Genomic DNA, 21,078 nt, shown 5'->3' with positions numbered 1-21,078 from the left:
TTAAGATGCTGGGCTTGTTGGCTGGAAAGCTGAGAGTCCAGGTTCGAGACCTGAGTGCTGCATGATGGGGTGAGCCCCTGTTCTTGCCCCAGCTCCTGCCAACCTAGCAGTTCGGAAGCAAGCAAATGTGAACAGTTAAATAGGTACCACTTCAATGGGAAGCTAACAGTGCTCTGTAACGTCATGCTGGCCACATGGTCACGGAAACAGCTTTGAACAGCGCTGGCTCAATGGCCTCAAAAAACAGATGAGCACCGTTGCCTATAGTCTGCAATGACTAGCAGAGTAAAATATTCAGCGATCCTTTACCTTTTTTTAAAAAAAAGTTTTTACATAGCAGAATAAAATATTCAGGGATCCTTTACCTTTAAAATTTTTTTTGATTTGGTGTATTTTATGTTTCTGTTAGCCCACTTCAGTTATTTTTTAAATCCTCTTGAACAATCCCATATTCTCTTACAATTTTGGAAAAAACCCAAAGGTTTCATGGAACAGAATTCCCACAGAGACATAGAATACACCCAATCAAACTTGCAAAATATTCTTCCAGTGGCATGGCAGGAAAAAATTATATCCTAATATTGGTACCAACTACCAGACTGGATAGAGTTCTGTGAAAGAGGTTCTGTTCCACATTTGGCAAATAGAATTCAAAGTTGTTGTCAAACAACCTTGTGTTTGAATATTGCAGAGTTAGAAGAAGAATACTTGGAAAGAGCGTTCAAAAATAAACTTGCAAATACTTTACTGGCAATGTACAGTTTACTTCTATCTTCACTGAATTTCACTTTGTAATTAGCTCATATTTTTTAAAATTGAGATCATTTAAAGAACTTTTAGCTTATTTTCCCTAGTATTTAATTTAGGTTAGTTATATATCATCTTGAGATTTCATTAAGATATGGCCAGTTGCTTAATCCCATTTAAAAAAAATATAATTTTGTATACTGTTTTTATCTTGTTTAAATATTGTTACCTGCCCAGAGTAATGTATTTGATCTTTTAGTAGTAACTTTAATAAATGTTATTAAAAAGATAAAAGTTAATACAAGCTAAAAAAAAAAAGAATAATAAAAAATAAAAAGTGCAGTAAATAAAAAAATAGAAAATAGAAAACCAGGAAAAAATAATATAGTAAAGAAAAAGAAAAGAAAAATATAAAAAAATGATTCTGCCCTTCATCACAACAAGTATAAACAATTTTAGTAAATTATCATCTTTAAAATACAATAAATGATCTCTTCCCATATCTTATTTATAAACAAATCCTTAAACCCTTGTCATTCAGTCCCAGCAAAAGCCTATTATGGGTTATGAGAGATAACATACCTATTTTAACTTTGATAAATTAAGTAAATTAATTTTATATTCTTACATTTTTAACAATCTAGACTTTAATCCCTTCAAATAATGTCCTAAAACTTAATTTCTTTTCATTATTTCTCTTTCCCCTTCTCACAAAATTATTTAAAGTCTTAACCAGTCTCTTTTGTAAATCCAATATAGGAAAGTTATCCAGGTCACTCTTTGGATTTGTTATTTTTGTATACCTTTTAATTATTAAGACCGTTAGCCAGTTTCATTTGTGTATCCAGTGTAGCATTTTTTTCCATATCATTCTTGTAGCCTGTGATTTTTAAATCCACTCTCAGATCACTCAGTCGTGTCTGGTAAAACTTGTTCCTGTTATATAACTTCTTTTAAACACTAAGTTCTGGATCTATTGTTCAAAAATATTTGTCAATACGTTCAATGTTAAATTATTTTGCTCTATTCTGTATTAGTAAGTCTAATTTAAATGTTCTCATTTAATTGTAGTCTTTAGTGCCTTCTGGTTCCCTGTAGTGTGCAACCTTCAAAATCACCATCCTATCATTTTTTTAAGGAATTCAAAATAAAAATATTTTCTGATGGGAAGGATTCATTATAATTTATTCCAAAATTGTACTTCAAATTTATCTGAATACTTAGTCCATTTATAACTTTCTAAAATCAAAGTTTTAATCACCCTTTTGCTGTTTATTCCAGATTTTTTTAAAAAAAAGTTCTTAAATTTGTATTTAAAACTTCTTTCACTAACAATTGACAAAAACTCACCAGGTGCTAATAGTTCCAAAGGTTCCAAATAGCTGAAAAGCAATTAATAAGCAGTGATTATAAAAGGAAGTATGTGAACCTAATGCCCATAAAGGTGTTGATTATGATTTGAGCAAAAATGACTTTTCCTCATTTCAAGAGTTCTAAATCTACTGGGGACCACGGTCTTGTGGTCTTGCAGTCTTGCAGTCTCTTCACGAGAAGCGATTTATGGAGCACTTGTAGGTGATCTCAAGTCTTCACTTTGTAGAGGCATTACAAAGAGCCAATCAACTTCGTGGCTCTTCATTCCACTGCAGTAGTCAGTTCTGCTTTTTAATGTATTCCATTTGCCATTTCTTCCCCAGAAGCCAGAGTCATGTATTTGAGATGGATGGCCATATAAATTGAATGAATTGAATTGAAAAGTTTAAAAAAAAAGATAAAGCCAAGATTATATTAATTGCTGTAAGTGATGGCATTGTGCAGTACTGTAGTCAGAATCAGAAGATTAATATTTTAGAACTAAAACATGCATAAATTATTGTTAAATGATGGAATTGAGAAGTTTAATTTGCAGAAATGTGTATATAGGCTATTGATCAATGCATTATACCTATGCCAGATCTATTGCAAGAGGAAGGAATAGGCAAATGAATAACGAATCGATTTTAATAAAGTGATAAAACCTCTGTACGTTCTATAATATGAACTTTGGAAGATAACAGTTTGAAAAAGTATGTTTTTTTTTAAAGTTAGCAGCCCTTCTGAAGAAATTACACCTGATTTTAGTGGGATATACTTCTAAATAAACATAGATACAGGTGATCCTCATGGCCACAATTGACCAAAATTTCTGTTGCTAAGCAAGACAGTGGTTAAGGGAGATTTGCCCCAATTTACAACCTTTTTTGCCACAGTTGTTAAGCGAATCACCACGGTTAGATGAATCATGTGGTTGTTAAGTCTGGCTTCCTCCATTGACTTTGCTTGTCAGAAGCCAGCTGCGAAGATTACAAATGGTGATCATGTGACTCTAGGACAGTGCAACTGTCATAAATACATGTCAGTTTTCGATCATTTGATCATGTGAATTGAAAATGTGAAAAATGGTCATAAGTCACTTTTTTTAATGCCACTGTAACTTTCAACAGTCGCTAAACAAATGGTTGTAAATCAAGGCTTATCTTTATGATTTAATGTTGTTCTATGACACTCTAGATATGTACTAAAAAGACTTTCTATGAATGCAAAGCATCCACATAGAATATGGAAAAGTGAGATATCAGACTTGAGATTCAGGGTACTCAATGTATTGGTTGAATTGTCAGCACTTAAATGTAATTGCTTTTAAGAGAGGACTGTTTTCCAGAGATGATAGCCTCTTAGACTACGTATCTTTCAATATTTTAATCTTTGAAATATGTTCTGTAGTTAGGTATCTTATGTAATATATATTTTTCCTAGTATCTGTGTATTGGAATGTTCTTTCTGATTGGGAAAGTTTTGTTTATCTTCCTTAGTTTGTTCCAACAGAAGCTATTAATAAGAAACTTGTTTACGAAAATGCCTTATGACTGATTTCTCATTTGTCACATTTTACTGTTATGAAGTATAGTAAAAAAAAACTTAATTTTTATATGTGTCTGTTTTAGATTATTTTGTTTATCATTCAGAAATGCATTAATTTCTGCTTTACTTGGAGGAGGAAGAGACTATTAATTCCTAATGCCATTTTCTGTAACCAAAGGTTTTCTGTGAGCCTGATCTATGATGAAAAAGTTATATGCTAGACCAGAATGTTGACAGTGTTTTTCAACAGTAGGAATATTTAGCCACAACTTGCAATTTTTAGTTAAAGATTTAACCATGTTTATATTCAGTTGATAAATTAAGAGAGGACTTAACCATACCCATATTTGGCTAAGAACTCCTCCAAGACATGCCAAATATTTATTTCAAGTGCTTTTAAGTTGAAGTTGTTTACTGATATAGAAATTAAATTAACAACCCTATCCTTTGAAATATATATGATTTATACCACACCTTTATATTTGTATGAGCACTTAAAGTGACAGCAATTAAAAAATAAAACACTAAACATTAAGTTGATTATACAACCTTTGTACAATTACTAGAATTCTGTGTTATGGGTTTAGGGACCTTGGATAAAATTTATTTAGGATATAGAATCTGTAAAAATAAAAGTTTGAGAGTTTTTAATTCATCAGAGAATAGTGTAAATTCTGCAGAAGGTTCTTTTAAGAACTCTTATCAAGTTTGTTTAACAAAGAACATTTCTTTTGTGGCTAATTAAAAATACTGTCCTTCATAACCGGCTGATGTCTAGATCAGCAGTTTGAGTCCTCAGTGAGATTAAGATGGTAATAAGAACTCTCCAGTTTCCTTTTGGTTGTTTATAGAAATCAATATGATTATTTTTTTCTGTAAGCTTTCATAATCAAAGATTACATTTTACTTCCACTTGTTATGTGGCATCTGTTATATCACCTGTTTCTGTAGGCAAAACCTACAAGAAAATTCTGTGAATGAATAATTGACCTTTTATAGAAACAGGAAGCATTATTACAATAGAGGACTACATTTTTTATGTGTTTGGCTACATTGCTTATTGAGAGAGATAATTTTGAGGATAAACTCTAAATTTATCTGATTTCATTCTAGATAATACAAAATTATCATGAAATAAATATTAGATAAAAATCAGGGATTTGATTTGTTATATATTTCCAATCTAACAATATGCTCCAGCACATCCAAATGTACTTACTTTATGTATTTATATCCTGCCTTTATTATTTTTTCAAATAACTCAAGGCGGCCAACATATCCTACATGGCTTCCTCCTATTTTCTCACAGCAACCCAGTGAGTTGCTATGGGTTGGACAGAAGGAGTGTGACTAGCCCAAAGACATGCTGGCCTTCATGGCTAAGGTGGAACTAGAACTCACAGTCTCTTGGTTTCTAGCCTGGTGCTTAAACTGCTAGACCATACTTGGATGGAATTTGTATATACTTGGCTGAAACAAAAATGCTTGGATTCTTCTGTACATTGTTATTTTCAGACTCCTGTGTGGTGGGCTTAGAATGGAAATGAGAACCTGGGTTTCATCATTTTGCAATTTGAAATGTGTTTCTTCAACAGGCAGTACATTTAAATTGTCCTTTTGTATAAAGTTGATAAAGAAATCTTAAGGTGATGAGCAATGTTAACTGTTAAATGAATGATAAACTGTATGTATTTGTACTGACCCTAGGAAACTTTTGTCTTAGGCCCTGTTTTGAAATATCTCTTATCTAGATTTCCATGAAGATAGCCTTGCGAGATGTGGATGGCCCTTCTGTAGATCCTTGGCACTTGAGATTGAGTGTCTGTCAGTGACTCATTTTCTGCACTAAAATCATGAAGGTTGTACCAGAAAAGAATGCTGTGCGAATCCTTTGGGGCCGAGAACGGGGAACACAAGCTTTGGGAGCACAGCGTCTTTTGCAGGAGTTGGTGGAAGACAAAACCCGTTGGATGAAATGGGAAGGCAAGGTAAGACAAGCCATGTAGCACATATTGATTCATCTAATGTAATATTGTCCACAATGATTGGCAGGAATTCTAAAGGGTTTTTAATGTTTTCCTGCTTTACATGAAGGCATGTCAATGAAGATTCTCAGTCATCCAGATAGAGTTGTCTGGAAATTGAGTCATGGCAACTGGACTTCTTTTCTTCTTGGTTTGAAACGTTTTGTTGCTTATCCAAGTAGCTTCTTCAGTTTGAGCAAATTGGTTAGGGGAACCCCTTATATAGGGACGTTTTGGATTGACACATCCTTAATTATATAAAGAAACTAGTTTTCAGTGAGCTGTGGACTATGAGTGTTTTGCCTGTAGATAGTTCAATGTACTATACTTGCAGAATTAATAGATTTGGATTAATTGATATCATATACGTGCTGGTTTTAAAGCCTTTATGAAATGATATAACACAGAGTTCCCCAATGTTACCGGCTTTGCATACTGGCGGGGAGGGAGGAGTGGATGGTTCCACGCAAGCAGCTGGCAACAAGCACATACGCGCAGCTCCATTTGCATGAGTGGTGTGCACAATTGCCTAGCGCTCACTTAAATTGAGCATGCACGCGTACTTGCTGACTGTTTCTTCAGCCCGGTTACAAACCTGTCAAAGTCCACTAGTGGGCCATGGCCCACAGATTGGGAACTCCTGATATAACATGGAAGTTTTAAGAACATGTCTCATTTTCCCAATGTTGATTCTGTAAAGAAAAATGATAGTACATATAGAAAGTACTTTGAGCTTAGAAACTGTTCTGTACTTTTTAATTTTCAGAAAGTTGAGTTACCGGATAGTCCACGCTCCACTTTTCTGCTAGCATTCAGTCCAGACAGGTAACATTTATTTGTTTTTTATTATGTTCAAAATATGTTCTGTTTTGGAAAAGATACATTTGGCAAAGTAATCAGACTTTTCCAGACTTTGAACATTTGAAGTGTACTATGCCTTTCCACCAAAGAAATAACATTTAGGGTGACTAAAGTGAAGAATGAAATGCTAAAATACTATAACTCTATTAACATATTCATAAAATAAGTTCAGTATCCAAAATGGTCATTATGCTTGCCTAAATTTTGAAAAGTTGACTTACTATTAGAACTACAATTGAGCACTTATGTTGCTAAGTGAGACATTTGTTAAGTGAGTTATGCCCCATTTTACAACTTTTCTTGCTACAGTTGTTAAGTGAATCATTGCAGAGGTTAAATTAGTAACATGGTTGTTAAGTGAATCTGGCTTCCCCATCGACTTTGCTTGTCAGAGGTCACAAAAGGGGATCACATGACTCAGAGACACTGCAACTCTCATAAGTATGAAACAGTTTGCCAAGCATTTGAATTTTCATCACGTGACCACAGGAATGCTGCAATGGTTGCACGAATGAAAAATGGTCATAAATCAGTTTTTTTCAGTGCTGTTGTAACTTTGAACTGTCACAAAATGAACTGTTGTAAGTGGAGAACTACCTGTACTACCTTTGAAAAATTCTACAACCAGTTTGTGAATAATCCTCCACATTTAAATTAAAAAGCAGGTTAGTTTATTATTGCCTTTCCCAAGTTGAGCTCTCAAGAAGCATTGGACCATAATCCCATCTTATATTTTCAAGTCAACATGACCGTTATTGTGTACATTGAAGTGATGAGAGCTCTGGTTTAAGATTTTTGGAGGTGTCAAGTTGGGGAAGACTAATTTGGTTGGAGTTATTGCTGTGGTGTTTCTCCTGCTCCCCTCCTCAGTTAACTGCTTGCGGTGTCTTTTTTCCTCCCCAGGACTCTCATGGCATCAACTCATGTGAACCATAATATTTACATCACAGAGGTGAAAACAGGCAAGTGTGTTCACTCGCTAGTTGGACATCGACGCACACCGTGGTGTGTAACTTTTCATCCCACTATCCCAGGGCTTATTGCTTCAGGGTGCCTCGATGGAGAAGTTAGAATCTGGGATTTGCATGTAAGTTCTTTCTAACACACATTTATTTTTCCTTTTATGCATGGATGATTTGGTCATGGGGGAAGGTACTGCTTTAAGAGTACATCCCTTTCCACTCTAAATCTGTAAAGAAACATCAGGGGATTCTGGATTCGTTTTATATATTAAAAAAGTCTTCCCATAAAACTGTGGCATGAACAGGTATTTTTCATGATTATTTTTCCTTCGTGCAGAAGAGCTGAAGTGTTTGTGTCGACTCAAATGATCTTTTTCTCATTTCTCTGGAATGTGTGATAATTCCTAGGTAACTTCTACAGACAATATATTGCAATGTGCTTGTGGTAAATGAGGTAAAGAATCCTAGTTTCACTATGCAGGATGGGGGCCTCTGTGATAAAAAAAAAGAAGGGATATGTGCTGATCCTTATTATTCAATTCTAGATCTAGCTAAAGGTGAGAATAGAAACATGTTTCGGACAGGTTACTTTCTTTTTGACTTTTCTTTGTTTCAAAACCATTGTGTGACTCTACACTGACTTGCTCTCAGGGTGGAAGTGAGAGCTGGTTTACAGATAGCAACAATGCCATTGCATCCTTGGCTTTTCATCCAACGGCTCAACTTCTGCTAATTGCAACAGCCAATGAGATTCATTTCTGGGACTGGAGTCGCCGGGAGCCTTTTGCAGTTGTGAAAACAGCTAGTGAAATGGAGCGAGTCCGGTGAGTAATCCTGGGAGTGTATCTAGATAACAAGGAAGTAGAGGAGTAACTGTTGTTAGGAGAAATCCTCAGATAAAAACACTTGAGGTATATTTATAGATCAAAAATGAGAATGAGTAATTGACAAACTGGATGTACTATGGGAGATTGCTATATTGGCTTCGGTGTTAATTTGTTATTAGCACATGTTGATGGTTTGTAGTTTGGAAATTATCAATTTCCAAACTACATATGATGTACATAACTTATTCTGAGTTTTCCAAAGGAAGAGTGTATTCAGAAGTGGGGGTTAGTACTCCAATTTGAGGTTAAGCAATAGTTCTATTCAAATTCATAGCTGCAACCGCCTACTGTTATATTTCTTTATCTGAAATAAAGTGAGACTCTGAGACAGTATTGCTTATCTAGATCAGAGATGTGTGCCATTTTTAATGAGTTTCAACTCACCTATCCTGTTACACTTCTTTAACAACTATAGCCTTTCACAAGTAGTACAGCAAAGTAGTTGGGCAATAGTATGTGATATGTTGAGTGACATAGCAGAAACAGGCATATAAAATTTACTGGTGGGCATGAATATCTATTAAATGAAAATATTAAACTAAAAAAAGGCAGTTACTTTAGTGATTAATATTACTCTGGATATTTTGTTAGCCAGAGGCATCAAAAGCCCAACTATCTGGCTGATAGGATCAAATGGCAATGTAAGTCTTGGTGAACCTGAAAACTAAAGACTTCTTGAAACTGTTCTGCAAAGATTGTGCTTACCTAGGTGTTTGAAAGGAGACAAATAAATGAATGAAATAGATTGTTCTTTTGGAGGCTGTCCTTTAGGTTAAGCTAATAAAACGCGGAAAATAATAGGTAATCCCAATAACAATCCTACAATTACCCAATGCATAAAAGATATAAATGCATCGTGTTGAATTAAATTAACTAACATTAACTTTTGAAATGATAATTTATTTTAAACAACTTTAAACAAAAAATTGTAAATTAGAAGCATTGCTGAAATATAGGGTTTTTGTGTGTGTGTGTGTGTGTAAATTAGAAGCATCGCTGAAATATAGGGTTTTTGTGTGTGTGTGTGTGCACAGCTGACTCTGAAACGATAACTGAAAATATTATTTATAGAAGTATTGCTGCTTAGAGAGTTAGATGCAATCTGATTTCCAAAACCAGGCACTTTTTTTCTTTCAAAAACTAGAAATGTGGCAAGTTTATTAGAACTTGTAGATATTGGCTTGAACAGCTTGAGTTAAAATTAAAACTTCCTTTCTATTTCAGACTTGTACGATTTGATCCCCTTGGGCATTATTTACTCACAGCTATTGTTAACCCTTCCAACCAGCAGGTAATGGTTTGGTGAATCATTTGGAAGATATTAAATATTCTCTCTGCGAAGCTTGAGGTTTTGGATGTAGCAGGAAGATGCTTCATAGTATAGTTCTCTGTGTTATTAATTTAGTACATGTATTACTGTATGTATGTTATTTTTTAAACAGACTGGTCTGGAATAGCATGACCCAGAATCATTAAAGCTCTAGGTTGTAATCTGAAAGCATTTGAATGGGTGACTACTGGATAATCCATTTTAGTCTTTGGTACAGAATGGGAGGACCCAATAAAAGACAATCTTATACATAACTAATGGATGAAATGTATGGCTGAGCTAATAGGAATATTTCCATTACCATATTACAATGTTTGTTGGCTTTCTTTGTGCTGATAGTTTTTTGAGCCATATTAGCTGCATTGCTCTCTTTGAAAGAACTGTACTATATCTTTGTGGGAATTTACAGCATTATTACATGGAATTTTCTGAATCTAATCTGACCATTCTAATAAAAGGTCGTTAGTAATTCTATCCAACTCAAGAAAAGCATTTTCTGCTTTATCTTTCTAACTGCTTGAGGGGTCCCCTCCCTTATGAGTTGATTGATTGTGCGCACTTTATTCTGCAGAATGATGAAGAGGTGGAAATACCTGTCGATAGTACAGAAATGCCACATTATCGTCAACGTTCCATTCTCCAATCTCAACCAGTGAGACGCACACCACTCCTTCATAATTTCCTGCATATGCTGTCATCACGCTCTTCTGGTATCCAGGTGGGAGAGCAAAACGCCATGCAAGACTCTGCTACTCCCTCCCCTCCTCCTCCGCCTCCTCCTCCCCCACCACCTCCACCTCCTCCTCCTCCACCTCCTCCTCCTCCTCCACCACCACCTCCAGCTAGTGAAACCTCTAGAGCATCTGCCTATAATGGCCTCAGTGAGCCTGTCAATTACCCCTCAGTAAAATGTTGCCAGCATCTGGGGGTTTTGTGCCTTTGCAGGCGATGTTCTAGTGCAAGACTTCCATCTTCTCTCTTCCCATCCCAGGACAACGCCCCTTCCACATCCTCTGGGTCCACTGGCACTTCCTTTTCTTCTGTGCAAATGGAACCTTACCAACCCCAGGAGCAGGCATCTTCAGCACAGCAGGAGCAGGGACTCCTTAATCGACCATCTGCTTTCAGCACTGTTCAGAGCAGTACTGCTGGCAACACCCTGCGCAACTTTAGCCTGGGCCCCACTCGTAGATCCCTTACTGGGTCTTTGTCAGGCCATCCATCCAGGATCCACCCAAGACAGATGGTCTCAGGGTTGGAGAGTTCTGAGTGGACTCGAACAGTGTTGAATTTGGGCCCTCGCTCTGAGTTGGAAGGTATGCCTCCTCCTAGAACCAGTGCCTCTTCAGTGAGTTTGTTGTCGGTGCTGAGACAGCAGGAAGGAAGTTCCCAATCCTCTGTATATACTTCAGCTACAGAAGGAAGGGGTTTCCCAGCTCCTGAAGCTGAAGCAGACAGCACCAGTAGTACTGGCCCAAGCAATCCAGCCAGCCTTCGCAATGAGCTTCAATGTGACTTGAGGCGGTTCTTCTTGGAATATGATAGGCTTCAAGAACTAGATCAGGGGATAAGTGGTGAACCTAGTCAGTCACATCAGGCCCAGGAAATGCTTAATAACAACATTGAGCCTGATAGGCCTGGTCCTTCTCATCAACAGACCCCACATAGCAGTGAAAACAATTCCAATTTGTCACGGGGGCATCTGAATCGCTGTCGCGCCTGTCACAACCTGCTGACTTTTAACAATGACACACTTCGCTGGGAAAGAAGCACACCCAGCTATGCACCAGGGCAGTCCCAAAGCACATTTGAGGGGGTGCCATCCAGCAGTAGCCAGCTACCACCACCTGAGAGAATGGAAAGCCGAACTTCTCCCTCTAGCAGGCTGCCCCTGAGAAGATCATCTAATCCTCAAGAGGAAAGGACTGTGAGAGGGGTCTTTAATCAAGAGACGGGGCACTGGGAAAGAATTTACAGCCAATCTGCTTCAAATAGACCTGAGAATGTATCACAGGACGCCTTAAACCAGGAAATGCCTGAAGAAATTTCAGAAGAGGATTCACTCAGGAGGTAAGAGTGCTAGATTTTTCTAGCTAGATTCCATCTTGATTTGTCTTTGAAGCCCCACCAAGTCTGACCTATTCTAAGTGTTCTAATATAAAAGTGAAAATGCTCTTAATCAAAAAAGCTAATTACAGAAATAATTTGGTATTTACATTATGGACTATTTTTAAAGGAGGATTTTTAAAGGCTTTGAAATGTAAGAAATTAAAATGGTGCAAGGAAAAAGAAAGATGAAACTTTCTAGAAGAAAGTGATTTTTCTATTCAAATCTTAAGTTGTTGAGAGACTTTGCTTGGATCACCTATTTTTTACAATAATTCCCATGTTCTTCTGTTACGTGATAATTATTTTAATTGTGGATTTAGCAGTAGAGTTGAGAAAATAGTTGAACTACTACAAGTTTGATCATATTTAAAGGAAGAATAATAGCTATCTTGATATCTTCTGTACTAATGAAAAATAATGCTTTTGCTTTCCTTTTTCTGTGGAATTGGGCACTACATTTAATATTTTATACTTGCACTTTCAGTATTGATAATAAAATAACCAGATACTCTAAAATTCACATCTCAGTAATCATCTACTCTGCTTCTGTAATTTTTTGGCTAATAGTGAAATGAGATTTTTTTTTTACCCTAAATTTTTCTAATGTTAATGTTAGGTGATCTGGAAGTGTTTGCTTTGTGTATCAAGGCTGAAAAATAATCACAGTTCTGTTTTTTACATCTAAATCTACATGACCTACTGAGGGGGTATATGAAGAAAACCAGTAGAATTTAATCAGATTATTGAATAATTACATACTGTAGGATTTTATAATATGTATGATAAATAATTCATTGTGTTCGGTTACTTCAGGGGTCCCCAAATGAGGCAGCTTTAAGACTTGTGGACTTCAACTCTCAGAATTGTCTAGCCAGCTATGCTGGGAATTCTGGGAGTTGAAGTCCATAAGTCTTAAAGCTGCCAAGTTTGAAGACCTCTGAGTTACATGGTCCACCTTAAGGGAGAAAATGATCACAGTCTTCTTAAATAGGGAGAGGGAAGTTTTCAGGCTCTTCAGGACTTCATATAATTCTTGATATTATTTAACAACAATAGAAAACTTCTAAGCAAGCTCATTAAAATAACAAGCTTAAAAGTCTCTCAATCTGTTTATTTTACAAAGCTACTAAGATGAGGCAGTGGAAACATTTAATTAGCCTGCTGGCCAGCTAGAAAAGTAAAACTGCGGATTTTGTCTACATGGAAGTTGCCAACCCCTGTGGTAGTGAGTTGTTAATCTTTCTTGGGCTTGACCTTCTTTGCCAGATACTGCATTCTCCCTAAATCAGCGGTTCGCAACCTGGGGGTCGCGACCCCTTTGGATGTCGAATGGCCATTTCACAGGGGTCGCCAAAGCCCTCTCTCGCCCTCCCCCATGCCTTCACTCACCCTCACTCTCTGCTCTGTTGGATCACCGGCCGTTCGCTTACCCCGCCCACTCCCAATCTATTGCTGCCTCCTGAGTCCCAGCTGATGGCTAGAGGGAAAAAAAACTGTTTAAATTCTTGCCGCGGGGCTTCAAAGGGCCGCCCTATAGCCAGTGGTGCAGCCGAACCGTTCGTTAAATTGCTGGCTTGCCCCGCCCCTCCGCACCACTATTTATTGCCAATAAATAGTGGTGGGCGAGGGGCGGGCGAGCCAGCAATTTAACAAATGGTTCGGTGTTTTTTTGTAATTTTATTGGCCCGCGGAGCTTCAGCGTAGGCTAATTAGCCCTTGATTAGATCGGCTCCCGACTCTCAGCTGATTTGGTCTCAGCTGTTTTGCTCAGGGCTCTGCTGCTTGCTGGAGATATTTTTTTCCCCCTAGCTCTGCTGAAACACGAAACTGAAAGTAAAGGCTTTGCTGTTGCTGCAACGTTGGAAAATTAGGCAGGCAGATTTCTTTTCCCTCACCAAAAAAGGTAGGTGCAAACAATGGGAAATTTAGGGAAAAAGAGGAGAGTTCAAGATTTTAAAACACAAAAGAAAAAAAGCTCTATTTAACTAGGGAATTGTAATAATTGAGATACTATTAATTGTATATTGTGTTGAAAGCAGAAATGGTTAAGTTGTGGTTTGGAGGAATATATGGGGGAAATTATTTGGTTTATTATTATTGGTAAATATAATTAATTGATTTCTAAGAAATTGGATTGCATTGAAATAATTGGAATATTCATGTTCATATTGATTAATATACAAAAAAGGTAGTTATATAACTAATTGATTTATATTAAAATGTTGAATTTATATTAAACAACTGTAATATTACATAATTAACCAATGTGAGGATGGATATAAAAATAGATGACAATGGGAAGGGATATAATATAGAATAGAAGGGAAAAATTGAATTTGATTAAGATTAGAGATGAGGATGAAGGGTAATATTGGTTTTTTACAAAAATAGATGAGGAATAAATATGGCAAAAAGGAAATATAGAAATTGTAAATTTAATTGAAATGACTAAACACTGTTTAAATTTGTGAACCGGCCAAATACTCTGTTCAAAGAAAATACATTGTATGTTTGTATGTGTGTTTCTAATTATTACTATTTATTGCTATTTGTTCTCTTTTATTCTTTAAAGTTTAACAATTCATTCTTTATTTTAATATCTTTATATTTGTTTGGGGTTGGCTTTCTTCCCTTTCATCTTTTTTATTGTACAGCAATCTTTCTCCTCAAACCTACCACCTCTCTCTTTTCTTTCCTTCTTACTTTCTCTTCCTCCCCCTCTTCTTCTCCTCCCTACTTCCTCTTCCTTTCTCCTTCTCCTCCTCTCTTCCTCCCTCTCTTACCCTCACTCCTACTCTAATTTCCCTTCCCTTCCTATGGACTACTCAGAGGGCTGAAAAAGTTATTTCTGACTGGTCCTCGCACTTTTGACCAGATCTCAAATTTACGACTATCCTCACATTTTACGTTTTTTGCCCTATCTTATCACCATGGTGAAGAGAAGCAGTTGTGAAATGAGTGACATGGTTGTTAAGAATGCTGCACGGGCATAAATGTGAGGATGGTCATAAGTGTGAGGACCAGTCAAAAGTGCGAGGACCTGTCAGAAATGACTTTTTTCAGCCCTCTGAGTAGTCCCTATACACATAGCCATTACCACCCGGTCACATGACCAGCTAGCCACGCCCACCCAGTCACATGACCTCCAAGCCACGCCCACAAAATAAGCCACACCCACAGAACCGGTAGTAAAAAAATTTAGAACCCACCCCTGGTTGGGGGTCACCACAACATGAGGAACTGTATTAAAGGGTCGCGGCATTAAGAAGGTTGAGAACCACTGCCCTAAATGATCGTCTTTTTAAAGTTTCAGATACCCTTTTATGAAATGTTTCTTACAATGATATTAATCAAATTAGGCTCATACGTCTACAATAATATACTCTTCCTGGCTGTATCCTACAGTCTGGCTGTAGGATCCATGTTGTGGTAACTTCCAATTTACATATATAGAGGCAATAGATTTTATGTTCTGTTGAAGTACATCTTGAATATTGAGATATACCATGGATTTCTAGTAGGAAGAATAAAGTATCCTGCCATCTGTTATTATATACAAAGGCAACTCTGCATACTTTATAAGATATTAACTTGGTAATATTTATTGGGGAAATAAAACAGCTGGCAGGAAAGAATATTCAACCTTTAAGATTTATTTTATTTTATAATACATCATTTTCCAGAATTACTGTACTTTATAACATTCTGCCAAATATGAAAAAGATATCTGACCTTATTTCATTTCTAGCAGTTTTTATTTATTTCAGCAATCGGCCCTAGAGCAATATACTAGCACTGAAGCATCTTATACTAGTGTTTTTAAAGTGTAATGGTCACAATAAATTTAATATTTGTCTTCCGTTGATATTCCCACTGTTGCTATCATTTGTACTGCTTACATTTTACATTCATTTCATCATGCAATCTTTTAATGTGTGCGGTTTCTGAATCGTAACTTAGCCTCAACAGATGCTGTTTTTAAAAATCAGTCAAATTTCTTAAGTATTCACTTATTTTTGTAATTCCTTTTAGATATGATGCTTAATTGAAAATATTAAAATAATTGAAGTGATTTTTAACTATTCCAGAGAGTCTTGAGAGCTTTCATCTTTGTTTTAATAAAAATTAAATCATGTAGGATATACAATTTCTATTTATCTTTTTTTTACTTCACCTTAATGAAAATAATTAATGTTAAAGCAAGGAGTGATATGTTTGGACTTACTTTTTCTGTTTTTATCCCATACATTTAGTGTGCTATTTATAATTAATGATCTCTTACAGATAGTACATTTCTGTTTTATTCCAAGTTATTTATGCAAATCTTCTAGGAATTCTGCTCTTTCAGGAGAAGTAATGTATCCATAAGTGATACAATCCGGTGTTTAATCCAAGTTAGACAGCTATATGGTAGTATAGTTTAATGTGTTAGGGTAATACATTTTGTTCTTTATTAGTTGCAAATATCTTTAAGCCCTGGCCTTTTATTTGACCAGTTAAAATAAATTAATTGTCTCTGCCACTCACTTTATAGTTTGTTTTCAATTTTTATTGAGCTCATTTGAAATAAATTAATTCTTGATAAAATATTTATTATTGGTATTCCTGCTATATTTTCCTTCACTATCTTTAAAACCAATAAAAATAAAAAGTGGCAGGACAAGATTGTATATCCTTTTCATTATAATACATTATTGTAATAAATTCCATTTACCATAGCTTCTTCTTCTTTAGAAATGCCCTTTATTTATATAAAAAAATTCAAACTATGGTCCACCTTCCTCAAAGTCATATTTGTTAAGAGCCATTTATTTATTTATTTATTGGTTCGATTTATATGCCGCCCTTCTTCGGAGACTCAGGGCGGCTTACAATGCGTTAAGCAATAGCCTTCATACTTTTGTATATACCTGCTTAGTAGGGCTTTCGGGCCCCCCTAAGCGGTGTTCTTTTTTATACAAAGTCAGCTTATTGCCCCCAAATACCAGGTCCTCATTTTACCTACCTCGAAAGAATGGAAGGCTGAGTCAACCTTGAGCCTGGTGAGAGTTGAACTTGCAGTAATTGCAGGCAGCTGGTGTTACTTAACAGCACTTTAGTCTGCTGCACCATCAAGGCTCTTCTAATTTATCACAATCTTTTTGTGTCATATTTTTCTGATTTATATTCTCAGTGGTGTTTAAAATGTGTCATATATTTCTTTAGAGCAAATTTAGTTAGGTCAGGATGTATTGGATCAGTTAAGAAGCCATTTAATTTCTCTGCAAGTATAGTCTATAGATCTATAATCTACATTCACTCAAGAAATAGGCCTATAAGACTTTGGGTGGGTTGGAGCATTTCCTATTTTGTAAATTTAAAAAAAAGCCTCTTGCCACAAGGAAGGACATTGTTGTATCTCATTCATGACCTGGATACAGATTTCATCAAGATTTCTTGGAAGATCCTATGATATACTGCAGGAATATAGTGGTGTATAGAGAGGATTTATTCAATTTCAGTTTCTATATTGCTTTTCATGTTCTGTAATTTGTTTATTAAGTAATGCAGTTATTGGAATGGTAACAGCAAGTTTATTTAGATAAACTAAATAATGAAAACAGGTTGTGTCTGGTATCTCTTTGGGTCTGGTTTCCTTGAGTTGGTTTGTCAGTTTAAGAATTTACATGTAACCATATGTCTTCACAGGTGAATGGAATTAATGATGGCTAAATAAAGGCTGTGTGCTATATCATGTTTTACAGAGTAGCCATGTGTGAAGAAAATTCTGATCTTTGAGCAATCTGGTTTAATTATCTTAGGCTAATCACATAGTGTTTAATAAGCTTCTAATTGGTTTTCATAATTGACTTCTTGGTCTTATTTTTTTAACTGGAGGATATAACTTAGAACCTTATTAAAAAGAGCATATGTACTCATCCACAGAGTTTAATTTGAAAGCAGCTGGACTCTATGCATATAACTTATGATTTAGCCTTGGGATTTTGGCCCACAGGCACATGTATTATGCAAGATTTTGAGGATGCATACACATTAAGATGAAATAAGGCCATATGTTTGCCTTCGTGCAATAAGGGTGTGAAATTTTAATTTTCTCCAGCGATCTTCAGACTGATGGTGCTTGAAAGATAGGACTATTTGCTTACAGATGTTTTCACCATCTGCCTCTCTATATCTGTTGGACCCAAAGGTGATTGTGCTATGGAAATATTGCTCTATTACTGCATAGAGTATTTGAGGGTTATGATAGTGGACCAGAGGAAAATAATCGAGCGGCATACATGAACAAGAAGTCTTTCAGCCTTAGTTCTCATCTACACATTTTTTACTTAGATGAATCTTCCATTGTGTTCTCTAGAATTTACTTCTATGCACGTATACCTAGGATTGCAGACTTAGTAAAGAGCAAAGCCTATAATTAACTTCCATATTACTATATATTTGCACTTTGTAGAACATTTGTTTTACCTTTCCAGATATTTTATTAACATCTTCTTTCATCACCTGTCTTAGTTTTACAAATCTTTCATTTGTTTTTAAAAATATCACTTTCCTGCCATCTGACCAAATTTATTTATCATTTATTGAAAAAGTTCTGAAGTGTATCTTGTGTAATTGCAGGTTACTCTAGTGCAGGGGCCCCCAACCTTTTGGACCTCAGGGACCACTAAATTCATACTTTTAAATCCCACGGACCACTAATATAATCTGCCTAATGACTGGCTGGGTGGACGTGGCTAGGTAGTCATGTGACTGGGTGGGCGTGGCCAACTCGATGTCACTCACATCGAGGGGCACCTCACCTGCCACTACTCACACTCTCCTGCCAGCCACTCCTCGCCTCCCCGCCTGGGCTCCTTAGGGCCCCAACAGGAAGCAGTTGTTGGAGCTAAGTATCCACCACGAGAAAGAGTGGTGAAGAGAAAACAGCTGGCTCAGTTCAAATTGGATCTGACCGAGAAGAGTCACCTCAGTGAGGTGAGGACTACAAGCATAAGCTTTCCAAGCAGAGGGAAGACCTGCAGGAATGCAAGGCCAGGTACTGGTGCCTGGAGGCTCAGCAGGCTGAGATGGTCAGCCAGTTCCAGGCCATGATGCAGTCCTACTGGAACAAGGCCCTCCAGCTCCTTGCCACCAGCAGCAGTTCCCTCTAGCCTTCTCCCAAAGCCCCACACCAGGAGGCTGAAGCAGACCCCAAGTCAGAATTTTTCCCCCCTCCGACCCACACAAAAAGACCTTGAAGAGGGAGACTCTCTGCAGCAACACAAACGTTCATTGCATGTATCTGGCCCAGGGGCCATAATTTGAGGACCCCTGATTTAGTGATAAAAAAAAATGCAAATAATTTTTCTGCGGACTACCAAAGTTTTCTCGCGGACCACCAGTGGTCCATGGACCACCAGTTGGTGACCGCTGCTCTAGTGAGTCTCTTCTGTCCTGTTTTGTCGTTTTTCTAATAGTCATTTTAATCTAAAAGCAAAAATGTCCCAGGTAGACAAGAGAGAAAAAAACAAGCCTTCCTTCTTACAAATAGAAATATCTCCATAGTAACTCAATCTCAAATCTGAGTTTTTTTCTTATCTTTTGTTATGCAGAACTTTAGAGATGATTAAGAAATATTCTTATGCATTGCTGTTATTTTTAATTAACTTAGTAATGGCATAAGTAATGTTAACTAATCTATACATGCAGGTAATGCCTTGCACTCCGTAGCGTGTCTTACCATTGTCTGCAGGCAAACACGTAGGGTAAAAGAAAACTTCTTGCGAGTTCAATCAAACTTCTCAAACTCGTGAAGTTTTTTTTTTACCTTACAACGTGTTTGCCTGCAGACAACAGCGAGACATGCTGTTTAAACCTTTAAACCAAAGTCTATTTTGTATTTTAACTCAATGCAAGGAGTCTTTGCTGCAAACGGAAATCTCTCTCCAGCTATAATTGATTACTTCTTAAAGTGATTAAGAGATTGGGATAGCAAGGCTGTAAAATCTGTAATGGCTTTGCTGCAGTTAGGAGTACAGATAAAAGTCCAGGGTTTCCGATCTAGCTACAAAATCTTTTCCATTTCTGCAGTTATCAGAATGAACTGTGGAACTGCAGAAATGCAGTCTGGAACCTATGTGGTTAATCTCTCAATCTTTCTTTGATTCAGGGAGATAAAAGCCCACCATAATTCACCTTCCAGTTGGCTTTTAAAAGTTGCAGCAGCTCTCCAGACTTCTAGAAAGTTTTGGAGAGCATCAGGCTGCCATTCCCCACTGGAAGCAACTCTGTTGTTCTAGGTACATATTCAGAGCAGACATTTTCATAATATTTTAGAATTTACTCAAATAACTCAATCAATGGCTTGCTCTGTCAGGAGGGGTGGTCAGCTAATTGATTAATGATACTAGCACTTAGACTTATATACCGCTTTATAGTGCTTTACAGCACTATAAGCAGTTTGAAAAATTAAAAAAAAATCAACTAGATCTACAGGCTCTACAATTGAATTTAGGCACAAGTAGTCCTTGATTTACTAACACAATTGAGCCCGAAATTTCTGTTGCTAAGCAAAGCATTTGTTAAGTGGGTTTTGCCCTATTTTATGACCACTTTGCCACAGTTAAGTGAATTGGTGCAGTTGTTAAGTGAATCTTGTGGTCATTAAGCAAATCTGGCTCCCCTCCCCCCAATTGACTTAGCTTGTCAAAAGCTGGCTGGGAAGGTTATAAACGGTGATGACCCTCCCCCCCAACAGTGCAGCTGTCATAAATACATGCCAGTTGCCAAACAACTGAATTTTGATCATGTGACCATGAAGATGCTGCAATGGTCACAATGTGAAAATCGGTCATAAGTCACTTTTTCCAGTGCTTTTGTAACTTTGAAGTCACTAAATGCTGTACCTGTACCTTGTATTCTGTTCTTTTTTCTTGTAAAATCTCTGTATGTATTAGAATGTTTTTCAGCTTTCAAACCAGCAGAGGGAGCATTTCTCAAACTTTAAACAGTAAGTCAATAAATGTTTCCTCTATGGTATCACAATACTGCTGTAAAACAGAATTTAAGAACTAAAGCATTCTGCTATTTCTTCAGCAAATATACTTTGAGTATTTTTCTTCATCGTAGAAGGAGAAACTTAGTCTGGCATGATTTCTTTTATCTGTATCCGTAATAGCAACTTGTGCATTACATGAATTTACAAATTTCCTAGCCCTTCTTTTCCTTTTAGACTTCTGTCCTGGCATGTGAAAAAAATTCATTCTGATCAGAGA

General features: G+C 36.6%; 1 protein-coding gene across 2 annotated transcripts in view; it reads left to right on the top strand.

Moving 5' to 3' along the window:
• AMBRA1 (autophagy and beclin 1 regulator 1) overlaps positions 1–21,078 on the top strand; it is a 158,822-nt gene that overhangs the window by 1,971 nt on the left and 135,773 nt on the right. For both annotated transcript variants that reach the window (XM_070936292.1, XM_070936284.1), the window contains 6 exons: positions 5,400–5,636; positions 6,439–6,497; positions 7,437–7,620; positions 8,147–8,319; positions 9,607–9,673; positions 10,284–11,782. In XM_070936292.1, the coding sequence (XP_070792393.1) occupies positions 5,502–5,636; positions 6,439–6,497; positions 7,437–7,620; positions 8,147–8,319; positions 9,607–9,673; positions 10,284–11,782 (2,117 nt within the window). In that variant the 5' untranslated portion in view covers positions 5,400–5,501. The remainder of the gene's footprint in view (positions 1–5,399; positions 5,637–6,438; positions 6,498–7,436; positions 7,621–8,146; positions 8,320–9,606; positions 9,674–10,283; positions 11,783–21,078) is intronic.

Source organism: Pituophis catenifer, unplaced genomic scaffold, assembly GCF_029215685.1.
Source record: "Pituophis catenifer annectens isolate HBS135680 unplaced genomic scaffold, rPitCat1.0.hap2 SCAF_1, whole genome shotgun sequence".
In the NCBI taxonomy this organism is placed as follows: domain Eukaryota; kingdom Metazoa; phylum Chordata; class Lepidosauria; order Squamata; family Colubridae; genus Pituophis; species Pituophis catenifer.
Note: the sequence above shows the minus strand (reverse complement) of the source record. Positions and strands in the feature narration are given on the sequence as shown.